This window comes from Mastomys coucha, chromosome X, assembly GCF_008632895.1.
Source record: "Mastomys coucha isolate ucsf_1 chromosome X, UCSF_Mcou_1, whole genome shotgun sequence".
NCBI lineage: Eukaryota > Metazoa > Chordata > Mammalia > Rodentia > Muridae > Mastomys > Mastomys coucha.
The window spans coordinates 113,228,840-113,241,830 of NC_045030.1; the positions used below are offsets into that span (position 1 = coordinate 113,228,840).

Consider the following 12,991-nt stretch of genomic DNA (forward strand, 5'->3'; position numbering starts at 1 on the left):
ATATATGTATATGTGTATACATATATATGTATATATATGTATATGTGTATACATATATATGTATATATATATGTGTATATACATATATATGTATTTTAAAAAAAATCCTTTTTTTCTTAAGCCGTGTTCCTCGTGTCTTATGGGACTCCTTGAGACCCTTTAAAAACAATTCGTGCTTACTTAATCTTGTCTCATAGTTTCACCACTTTTCTCACCTTTCTCAGATCAATCTCACTGGCAGGTGACCTGCAGCGATCCCTACCTAGATCCCTATGTGGATGTTTACTCACTTCTTGACAAAGCAGCGATCCTATGTGGATCTTCACTCACTCCCTGATGAAGCAGTGATCCTATGCAGATCTTCACTCACTTCTTTACGAAGCACTGACCCTATGCAGGGGGTGTGTGGTGGGGAGCACGTCCTCTTGGGAGAGTGGTGATCTTCTCAGACCCCAGACCCAGGGGCCCCACAGTGTGCTCCAGTTGCACCGAGCCACGGGGCATTCAGCAGGGACCTAGGGCAAGGTAGAGAGACAGAGGCAGAACAAGAGACACGAAGAATGAGAGCCAGAGATGTTTCTGATCAAGCTCTGAAAACTTTACTTCAGGGATTGCAATATAAGCATAAACATGAGGAAGCTTCAGGGAGAGGGGAGGAGCTTCGGGGGCTTTCTGAAGGCCAGGTGGCAATCTTCACTCTCTGGATCCAGTGGTCACAGTGTCCTCTACACCCACAAATATCCTTACTGTTAGACTACACATGTTCTCTCAGGGCTGTAAGTGTAAGCTAGTAATTTTCCACAAGGCCATGGTTAAGGCCATGGCTCCCGACACCATTCTAGAAAGGATAGCAGCAAAACTCTCCCTACTGTTTGTGGTTTCAGGTTCTTGAAAAAAAAGTGTGATCACTTAAGAACAACAAAAAAACAGGAAGGATTTAGATACAATATCTAAGTAAGCACAAAACATGTAAAGAGTAGCATTTGCTTATATAAATAAGTAATATAATGATAAAGCATTTATCAGTATAAAATTTCACAGCACTATATTAGCCTTTTCTTATAATATATTGTTTCAGTTATCATTAATAGGTGAATTTTTGAAATTTTACATATTAATGTCTAGGAATAGAGTACTTTTTTATTTAATTTTGGTTCTGTATCATGTGATAAATACAGAAGTACTTAAATAGATATCACACAAATATCTGAAGTTAACTTTAATGACTAGAATGTGCCATAAAAGAGATATCAGAAACTTTTAATAAAGATGCAAGTCAAAGTTTAAAATTTGAAAAGTTAGCTTATCAGTGAGGGTGAGTAAAGGAACTGAGAAAGGTTTTATAGTTTAAATTAATTACTAGTCAATGCCCTGGAAAAGTGAACTCACAGAAGGCAGATAGCTAAATATTTCAAATCTCCATGATAGCTAATTTTATGATAGCTAATTAATGTAGCCTTGTATAATTTCCTAACCTATTACATATCCATTACTCTATTTTCTTAATAATTAGCACAGTTGTAGATGTATCATTGAAATATGATTACTACAGAAAAGATGGCTTAAACCAAAATAACTTAGCAATAAATACAGTATATGCTGTGTTGAAGTTTTGCATTCATGTGACCCTAGCCTTATAATTGTCAGTGACAATATTGAAAATATTAATTTTATTTTCATTGTTACAACAAACTATTTTCCCACAAAACTACAAGGAAGGAACACTTGGGGAATGGTTTGCTTATCCATGTGATTGATTTTATACAGTTAAAAATGTCAATTCACTGGCTTCAGTAAACTATAGAAATGACTACTAATTCGAACAAATTTCAATCTCAGTTTTTTTCATTAGAAGCCTAATCATTGTGAAAAATCAGCCTTAATTAAATATACTTTGAGTAAATAACAAAATGCATTGTCTACAGAAGTGAAAAATCCATTAGAGTAACAGTACAAATTTACTGTTGTACAGGTGAGAGTATATACTGCTTCACTAAGTTGACAATTCAGAAGTTTAAATTAAAGCTTTCATCAATGAGATAATTCCCCAGAATTGTATACCTTTAGCCATAATTCTTCACATAACTACCATGGAACATTTTGAGAAATGCTTGAAAAGAAGTTTAGTTCTTGATTATTTAGTCATCTACCTAAAGTTTAATTCACATACACACACACACACACACACACACACACTTATATTCACACAATGAATAAATCTTTAAATTGTAGAATAACACAAAAGTAAAGAATAATTATTATAACTAAAATTTTAAAGATAGTGGCTAGAGAGATGGCTCAGTGGTTAAGAGCACTGACTGCTCTTCCAGAGGTCCTGGGTTCAATTCCCTGGAACCACATGGTGGCTCATAACCATCTGCTACCTTCTTCCAGTGTGTCTGAAGAAAGTGACAGTGCACTCACCCACATAAAATGAATAAATCTTTTAAAAATTTTAAAGATATGTAAATATGCAATAATATAATCCAGTATATGGGCCTTTTCACTATAAATATGATGTTGGACACCTGTGTTGGTACCAGCAGTAATATAACCACAAATTTATTCTACTTTGTGTTATATTTAATATTAGCATGATAGTCATATTTTGATTTCATAAGTCACATAAATAAAACTATTTTCTTCTCAATCTTCCAGTTCAACCCAGAAGTATCACTCCTTTCCTTATGTTTCAATTAGTAGTTAGTTACTGAAGCTAGTTAATTTAATTTGAGCTTTCTTTCCAGGTGCTATGATGCAAATTAGGACACAAAATGTGAAACAAGACAATTCAGAATTTTTTTGTTGTTGTTTTTTGAGACAGGGTTTCTCTGTGTAGCCCTGGCTGTCCTGGAACTCACTCTGTAGACCAGGCTGGCCTCGAACTCAGAAATCCTCCTGCCTCTGCTTCCCAAGCACTGGGATCAAAGTTGTGCGCCACCACCGCCCGGTGGGAAAATCAGAATTTTAAGGTGTTCTCATTAATTCTAATTATATTTTTAACAGGTACCACTACAATTGAGAAGTATGACCTCAGAAGCAACAGTTGGGTGCATATTGGCACTATGAGTGGTCGGAGGCTGCAGTTTGGAGTTGCAGTAGTTGATAATAAGCTTTATGTTGTGGGAGGAAGAGATGGCTTAAAAACGTTGAACACTGTGGAATGTTTCAATCCAGTTACTAAAACCTGGGTTGTGATGCCTCCTATGTCAACACATAGGCATGGGCTAGGTAAGATAGTTAATGTTTTATACTTTCTGAAAAAAAATGTACAGGAAAGCTTTTAAGATTAGATCTAGCTGCGCTTTATGAGGAGTTATTCAAAGAGTCACATTGGCTTCAAAGTTCTGGGGAGGTTAAGCAAACCTAAAATGTGCATGGAAATCTTTAATTGTAACAGAATATATTTTAATTCTATGTCCCTTCCACCAATAGTTAAAAGGGTTCCATTTCAGAGAAGACAATAATTTTCAGAAGGGATATTTTATGGAAAATATAAAAGAGTAGAATGATTTAACCAAGCTCTGTACAGAGTATAAAAATTTTGACAATGCAAAAGCATTTTAAGTTATAATTAGAAAATTATGTATATAACAACATGTAAGTTTCCATTCATTGAAAGACTTAGGGTAAAGATCTAGCATGAACATGTTTATGATTAGCACTTTTGTTGATCAGAGCTCTAAAATATAATTAAGGCAGAGGTTTCTAAGAAGTTTAAGAATGAGTACAGTTGTGTAGAATAGTGGAGATCTTTCATTCTTCTGAATATTTGTCAAGGTATATATATATATATATATATATATATATATATATATATATATATATCCTATGTTTTATATGCTTTAAATGTTATGGTATTTGAAAAATAAAGTACTTGATTTTTTTGTACACAATGGATGTTTTAGGTTTAATTTTTAAAATCATGTGTAGGCAAATGGTGTCTATGTATGGATTTATGAACATACAAATGGTGCCTGGGAGGTCAGAAGAGGATTTCAGATCTCTTGACACTGGAGTTACAGGCAGTTGTGAGCTGCCAGTTATGAGTGTTAGAACTGAACTTATCTAGTCCTTGGCAATATGAGCCTCACTTTTAAACACTTAGTTAAAAGTCTATTTTAGCACAATAGACTTTAATAATACTCTAAGTATCAGTTCCAGGACTGAAATTGTCTCATTTGTCTTGATAAACTGTTTCTGTGGACTCATACATTATTGAATTATCTCATGGAAATTATTTTATCCTTGTATTCAAATATAAATTGAGAAGAGATTCCAATTAAGCCTGAAAGTAGTGGTTTATCTTAAGTATTTTGTCCTGTATGTGTTTGCACTAATAAAAAGTGCTGAAATAATACCAGAAAAAATGTTAGTTTCCATTTAATTCCTTCCTGGTACTGTATTACTTCTGTTGATTTTAGTGATAGCTTTCCATGATATTTACTCATCAGTGGAAGTTTTTTTTATGATAATAAGACCAAATTTACCCTCCCACAAGAATCTAAGTATTCACACCTACAGCAAACTATTTCAAATACAAAATACAGAGGGATTTTGGCAGTTGGTTGCTTGTAAAGTGAAAATAAAGTTATTGCATGAGGTATGCCTAGATGCACCATTATATTTATTGTTACTTTTTAGGCGTAGCCACACTTGAAGGACCAATGTATGCTGTTGGAGGTCACGATGGATGGAGCTATCTAAATACTGTAGAAAGATGGGATCCTGACGGTCGTCAGTGGAATTATGTGGCCAGCATGTCAACTCCACGAAGCACAGTTGGAGTTGTTGCATTAAACAACAAGTAAGATTAAACACACAAACTCTTCCTTCCCAGACCTTTGTGTCATGATCATCAGCCAATAAACTTTTTACATGATCAGGGCAAGCTTATTAGCAATTATAAATGTCATTTGGTGGAAATGTTCCTTCATTATGAAGAAATATAGTTGTCTAAAATAAATATATTTTTATTTTTATCTTTATTATTGGTTCTTTTATTTGCATTTCAAATATTATCTCCTTCCCTAATTTCCCTTCCACAAACTCCTTATCCCCTCCCCCTGCTCCTATGAGGGTGCTCTCCCACCCACCCATCCAATCCTGACTCAGGGCCCTAGCCTTCTCCTAAGCTGGGCCATCAGGCCACCACAGGACCAAGGAGCTCCCCTCCCATTGATGCCAGACAAGGCCATCTTCTACTACATATGCAGCTGGAGCCATGGGTCCCTCCATGTGTACTCTTTTTTGGTGGTTTAGTCCCTGGGAGCTTTGGGGGGTTTAGTTGACTGATATTTTATAGAACTCTTTCCAAATTTTTGGTATAGTGGCCATAAACATCAGCATTTTTTGAAGAAATTTTGCATCTTAGACCTATCTCAAAATAGTCAGAATCTATAATTTAATGAAATGCTTAAGAAAAGTATATATACATAAATTTAAAGAACATTATTATAGATAATCTTTCCAGTTTACTCTAAATAAATGGCAAATTTTGCATTATTTATTCTAAGTTTATAAAATCATTTGTCCGTCTATGTTTATAAATACAATAAGGTTTTCTTCAGCAATCTACCTTCTGAGAGTTTAAAGTTCATAAGTATTAAATTCCATCTGAATTACTCCTGAAGATTTACTTTTTCCTGGTCCTGTGAGAACAAGTTAATAAATAAAACCTAATGATGTTTCCATGTATTGGATTCGTATCACATAATTAAAATGGTTTTCTTTATTTTTAATGTTTTCTCCTATTGTTGAGATTAAAATATGATTACATCATTTTTGCCTTCTCTCCAAACTGTCCCACATACCTTTCATTACTCCTTGTAATTTATGACCTCTTTTTCATTCAAAGTTTTTACATTCATATATGCATATACTACTAGATATAACATGTTTAGTCTGTATAATGCTACGTGTGTTTGTGTGTATATGTGTGTGTTTAGGGATACAGAATAACACAAGGATAGCTTACATGATAGTAATTTCATACAACGGGATAAGCAGTGTCTAGAACTATGTGACTCTGTACTCTGACTATGCATAAAACTGGTACATGAACAAATAAATGAGCACAGTAAAAGAAAGTCAGCCCATGTATATCTTAGAACTCAACACAAAAACAAATAGGAAATATGTACAGCAGATATGAGATTTATATCCGTAATACTTTTGAATTTCACACAATCCTAAATGGACTGATCAAACATGATGATATCAAGTGATTCAACTCCATAATTTCTTCTATACATCACACCAGGTTCAAATCATCAATTTGAACTAATTTAGTTTTGTTTATTAAGTTTCTCCTGTTCAAAATTAATAGTGTGAAAGAAGGTAACAAATATATATTTTAATAAGTGTTCATCATCTTTATTATAACAATGTAAATTTAAATTAAATATTGCATTTCAAAATAATTAACAATTGAAAATTACTAAGGAAAGGGAGAGACTTACATTTTCTTCCTGGGGATAGTTCACCTTCCCTATTCTATTCTATTTCTTTACTTTACTTTTATCAATATCTTTTAGGAAAATATTTTATACAAAACAATTTGTACATTAATATGTGAAGTCAAGTAATTGTAACTTTGTTGAAAATGACTTTGGAACTATGTGAAAAACCTTTTGACACCTTCTGGGTTTTTATAGATGCTAGTTTTCTGGACCTTTTATTGATATCTTAAATTTACTTTGACATAAATGAAAGAAGGCTGTTTAGAATAGAGTAGGTTGGACCAAGTATTACAGATAACTACCCATTCATAAACCTAGCCTTTTGTTGCAAATAGTGATGAGATAGAATATGCGTTATGATGTGTGAGAAAATAAAAATGCATGCATTTTTATTTTGTTGCATACATTTTGCATGACTATGTGCACACCCATAGGTATGTATATATGTCTGTATTTTTCTAGGCTGTATGCTATTGGTGGACGTGATGGAAGTTCCTGTCTCAAGACCATGGAACACTTTGACCCACATACTAACAAATGGAGTATGTGTTCCCCGATGTCCAAAAGACGTGGAGGTGTAGGGGTAGCAACACACAATGGATATTTGTATGTTGTTGGGGGTCATGATGCCCCAGCTCCTAATCATTGCTCCAGGCTTTCTGACTGTGTGGAAAGGTAAAGTTTTTATTGTTTGTTTGTTTGGTTTTTTTGTTGTTTTAATTTTGTTTTGTTTTTGTTTCGTTAAAGTTGTTCGAATCCTTTATACTACTTGCTTATTTATTTATTTATTTATTTATTTATTTATTTATTTATTTAATTCTTTAATGCTTTTTTTTTTACAGTTCAATATTCGTCCCCCTCCCAGTATGCCCCTGAAAGCTTCCCATCCCACACTTTCCTGCCACGCCCCATCCCCAGTCTCCAAGAGGATGTCCCCAACCTCCCTCCCCAACCCCACCAGACCTCCCCACTCCCTGGGGCCTCAAGTCTCTCAAGGGTTAGGTTCATCTTCTCTGATTGAGTCCAGACCCACCAGTCCTCTGCTATATATGTGTTGGGGGACTCATATCACCTGGTGTATGTCACCTGGTTAGTGGCTCAGTGTCTGCTACATCTCTGGGATCCAGATTAATTGAGACTGCTGGTCTTCCTACAGGGTCGCCCTCCTCCTCAGCTTCTTCCAGGTTTTCTCCAATTCAACCACAGGGGTCTCCGGATTCTGTCCATTGGTTGGGTGCTAGTACTGCACCTGACTCTTTCAACTGCTTGTTGGGACTCTCAGAGAGCAGCCATGCTAGGCTCCTGTCTATGCATGTGCTTATTTGGATTGTTTTCTTTAATGGGAAAAATTTGAAACTACCAAAATGTAATCTTCTGATATGTTAATCTTTTAAGGAGGTTCATTCTTCGTAGCATTCTACACTTAGACAAAATATTTTGTAGATGATTATAAAATTTAGCAAAAAAACAAAAACAAAAACAAAAACCCTATGAAATATATTTCGGTTAGTTACATTATAAAGTTGCAGGAAAAGACATAAAATAAGAACATTTTATGGAAAACTCAATCAACTCATCAGATTCAAATGAAATTAAGTTTGTTGTTTCTAAACTCAGCTTAATGCACAAAGTAATTTTTTAAGTATTATCACAAAATATAGGCAGAATTTTAAATAAAATTGATTTTCTAAACAATGACCTATTGCAATAAATATTTTCTTGCTCAACACTAAGTTCTTTTAGTGGAATACATTGATTCAGATAAATAGCATGATTTGTTGCATAAAATAAAGATCATCTGTCTGAATTCCCTTTCAAAGTAGACAGCTTGTGAAGGAATAAAAAGTTAATACTGTCTTATCACCAAGTCACAAATTTTCAATTGCATCTCAGAAGACTCACTAGATAAAGGCATTGAAGAAATTAGTGGAGCAGGTAAAATGTGTACTTTGTAGACATAATTTTATCTTGGAATTTCCTGATAATACACACACACATTTATGCAAACACACACATACACACTTGTGTATACAGACACACACACATACATATCACATACATTTAAAACCACTGGAACAAAGGAAGAGAAGGGTTTCTAATTTTCTGGTGTGCTGTGCTGCTGTAAGAAAACATTGACCAAAACCAAGTTAGTGGAGGGAGGGATTTATTTCCATCTATAGCTTACAATCCATTATCAGGGAAGCCAAGTCAGGAATGCAAGCAAGAATTGTGAATTAGAACAAAAGCAAAGAATGTGGAGAAACACTGCATACTAAGCTTGTTTTCGTATACAGCTTAGACCCATCTGCCCTGGAATGGCACTGCCTACACTGGGTAGTATAACTCCACATTAGGCATCAGTTGAGAAAAGGTTCACACACATGCCTACATGCCAAAATCTAAGGGAGGCAATTCCTAAATTGAGGTCTTCATTTTCCTGGTGATTCCAGTTTGTATCTAATTGACAAAAACTTACCAACATATAAAAAATTACTTTATTTTTCCAACATTATAATTTGTTTAAAATAATGGATTGATTTGTCCAATGTCCTGGAATTTTCTTAGTTATTATTTAACTTGTAAGCATTTAACTTTAAAGGTTCCCAACCTTTTTTCTATAGTTTTTATAGCTTCCATGTTTTATCCTGTAATGTTCATTTAAAAATGTAAAAAAAAAAAATCCCAATATCCTATCGTGTATGCAATGAGTCAGTGATAAATTATCTTTTCAAGATCATTAGAAATTTCCATCCAAATTAATATGTATTTATGTATGTGTGTATAGACTGATTAATAAAAGAAAAGGAGAGAAACAGTGAGAGAAGCAGCAATATTTTGCATTGAATATGGTGAAGTAGTCAATGTGCTACTTGACAACTACTACTCCATGTCTTCACAGATTATAAAACTATTAACAATTTCATTTTCTCCCCAAAATTCACTATCTCCTGGCCTGGGGGTAGAGCTAAGTGGAGGAGTAAACACACTTGTCAAACATGTTAGAAACCCAGACTCAACCCTCAGGAAGGCAAAGAATGAAGAAATAAACCAAAATCACTACAATTCAACATTTTCTGAATTAAATAATGACATGAAAATCTCAATATTTTGAAATATAATCATACATGAGTATAAAATATGAGATTTTATGTAAATATGTAAACCATACACCTCTAGTAGTTCTGGCTTACCCTTTGTACATGTAAATACATTGATTTAATTCACTGCAGTCTTAATTAACAACATTGCTTGGAAGATGCAACATATAGAACATCAACTGTAGATTTCGTTGGTTCTGGGTCTCAACACACTATAACAATTTAAAATGATGCACTAAGAATATTCAATAGCATATAAAATACACAGAAGTAGATTTGATAATTTATAGTTTTCTCATGGTATTAAAATATTATTGATTGATATTAAATTCAGATTCAAGTTTAAATGAGATGCTTCGGTAAGCTATTGAAAATATTAAAAGTTTAAAAGAGGTAATAATAGTATAAATCAATTAGTAAAAGGTGCTACATGAAAAAGTACTTTCAAATTACGTTTACAAATAGTTTGTGATTCAAAAGCATTTCATGAACAAATATATGAATTTACTTAACTTTACACATTTTTAGATTGAATGTTATAAACTTTTAGTGTACAGCTCAGAGATGCAGAAATATTTTCTATGGAAGGATTTAATACCAAATTTGTATACCATATGAGAACGGGAACAGAAGGAATCACTTCCTTTACTTTTCATGTGTTTTGTGCACCCTCTTGTGACACAAGGGGGTTATGTCATGTACATGTTCTTCAATAAAAATTCCTTTGTCTTGAATAGTAAACCTATACTTGATAGTTAAAATGTTTCAAATTCTGTGCTTTACACAATAGCACATTTTTATTAATGCCTATTTTTTCATTGTAAAATTCCTGGATTTTTACCTCTCAATTGTCTTTCTAAATCTCTTAAGATATGATCCAAAATGTGATTCGTGGACAACTGTGGCACCTTTGAGTGTTCCTCGAGATGCTGCTGCAGTGTGCCCCCTTGGAGACAAACTCTACGTGGTTGGCGGATATGATGGTCATACTTATTTGAATACTGTTGAGTCATATGATGCTCAGAAAGATGAATGGAAAGAGGTATTCTTGTAAAAATATCTTCAAATTAGTATACTTCGGAATTTAATTTTTTTTTCATTCCTTGGCACACTTCATTCATTTCAATAAACATGCAAGTTTTTTTCTTAAAGTCATTAACTATTTAAACACTGTGTAATCAAGTACTACATTATTGATTTTTGTTTTATGTTAAAACAATAGCTGACCAACAGTGGCTGTTAAAGAGGATTCAGAGAGTTAAAATAAACCAGTTCATTCGAACAAAACCCCCTTCATTATTTTTTTTCTTATCACAATTTTTTTATTAGATGTATTTAAGGAATTTTAAAGCTTGATTTTGGAGTTCATCTTATATTATTCCTTTTTACAGTCATAGTAAATCTTCTCTTAGTAGACAAATACCTAATATACCTAGATTCTGTTTTTGGTTTGATCACTGTTTCAGTCTTTAATCTCTCAAAGCATAAAAGAACACTAACAGAAAATAGTGGTATAACTATCTATGCCAAATTCTTGTGACCCATTATTTCCTTGAATCCTCACAAAGTCTTTGAGTAATTATCATTAGCTGTGCCTCTTCAACTGAAAAAAAAAAAGTGTTGCACATATAAAATTGTTTCCAAAGCAATTGATCATCTAGCCACTATTTGCATTCTATAGGCTATATTGATCTGAGTTGTAGTTTTCTTATTTTTAGACAAGGTAAAAGTTAGGTCATAATATGTAACAATTCTTTGAAGGCCAACAACCTGGGTTATGCTAAAGATAGTGTCTTTTTTTCTTTCTTTCTTATTTTTGTCTTAGGAAGTCCCTGTGAACATTGGAAGAGCCGGAGCTTGTGTTGTTGTTGTGAAGCTACGCTGAAATTATCATTTGCTAATGCAATGAAATGGATTTCAAGAATGAAGAAAAACACATGTTCTTTTATGAAGTTCATAAGCAAACTAAACGCTGTTGTGCCATTCTCATGTGTAGTTGAAACTGTTAACAATCATAAGGCTGAAAACTAAACTTAAATGTGGATTACATGTTAGTGTTAAGTGTATTGCTCGGTTTATAGTCTAATGAGAAATCAATAGGCAATTATCTAGGCTCATTACCATAAAATGTTAAAATACCTGGTGGATATTTGGTAGTGGGCAATATTTGAAGGTGATGACTACATTAACAGTTTTCTTGTAAGGATCTGGGAAGTAAAAAATAAAATTATGTTAAAGGTACTCTACTGTCTGCAAGTTTAATACAAAATTGACAAAAGCTTTAAAGCATAATGTCTTGTTTTCAAACAATAACTCAGATTGCTAATAATACCTCACATTTGTCAAGAAGAAAGGTTTTTCTGCATCAAAATGAATGCGATCGTTCGTTGATATAATTTGCTATACTAATCACACCATTTCAAACTTTTCACATGCCTATGATTTTTAGTTAACTATCTGCCAAAAATACATGAATAAATTTTCTATTTTATGAGGTGGTGTATTGATAGATTCATTTTCAGTAAAATAACATAATGTCACATATACAATCTTTATTCTGAAACAGTGAATCAGTGAATAGTATATTGATACAAACTGTGACCTAAGCTCCAGAGTGTGAGGGCCTCATTTGTACAGAAATTAATTTTCTCCTGAAACATTTAATGTGTTCTCTATAATCACCTTCCATTAAGTTTAAAAAGTTGATTTAAACAATTCTAAAGAAGATTATAATTGAGAAAATGATTCACAATGCTGACACTTGGATACACTGAAATGTTTAATAGTCTAATTCTATAATTTCTATTTACCTATCAATATCTGCTTTTCTTTTAATTTCATAATAATGCATATCCAGTAGAATATGGTAAGAATAAATGTACTACAAAACTGTACTTTTGAAGTTAAAAAATAATATTGAGTCATATTTTATCTTTTAACTATTATTCTCACTCATACTACCTAATGACAAAACTATATGGTGAAATATTGAAAACTCACGTTTATGTAGTTAATTTTTCAAGTAAATGTTCCACTCTAGAATTTCTATAATGTCTTCTTTTAAATGACCTTTGTACTGTAGACTATCAAAAAAATGTAAAAATCCAGAGAGATGCTTATAATATGTATTACTGCTACCTATTAATTTTTAAAATAACATCATAAGTTGCACAAAGATGTTTGTACTATGACCAGCTGAATTTAAATAAAATCTTTTCTCTCTGGCTATTGAGACTATGCTTTTAGAATATGGTGAATGCAAACTGAATGATCCTTCCAATGCTGCTGTGCCACAATAGTGAAAATATTTAAATGCTAATATATAGTTCACTCTCTTTTTTTTTATTTTGTCTGTAATTCTCAACAGAGATTTACATATTCTTCCATGTCTAGAGGTGAAACAGAGTAACAGAGTGACATTAAGAGGATATA

General features: G+C 33.0%; 1 protein-coding gene across 4 annotated transcripts in view; it reads left to right on the plus strand.

The window, feature by feature from the left end:
* Nucleotides 1-12,785, plus strand: part of Klhl4 (kelch like family member 4) — a 220,927-nt gene extending 208,142 nt beyond the window's left edge. For all 4 annotated transcript variants that reach the window (XM_031367320.1, XM_031367298.1, XM_031367309.1 and 1 more), the window contains 5 exons: nt 3,007-3,231; nt 4,645-4,807; nt 6,924-7,136; nt 10,430-10,601; nt 11,385-12,785. In XM_031367320.1, the coding sequence (XP_031223180.1) occupies nt 3,007-3,231; nt 4,645-4,807; nt 6,924-7,136; nt 10,430-10,601; nt 11,385-11,444 (833 nt within the window). In that variant the 3' untranslated portion in view covers nt 11,445-12,785. The remainder of the gene's footprint in view (nt 1-3,006; nt 3,232-4,644; nt 4,808-6,923; nt 7,137-10,429; nt 10,602-11,384) is intronic.
* The last annotated feature ends 206 nt before the right edge of the window (nt 12,786-12,991 follow it).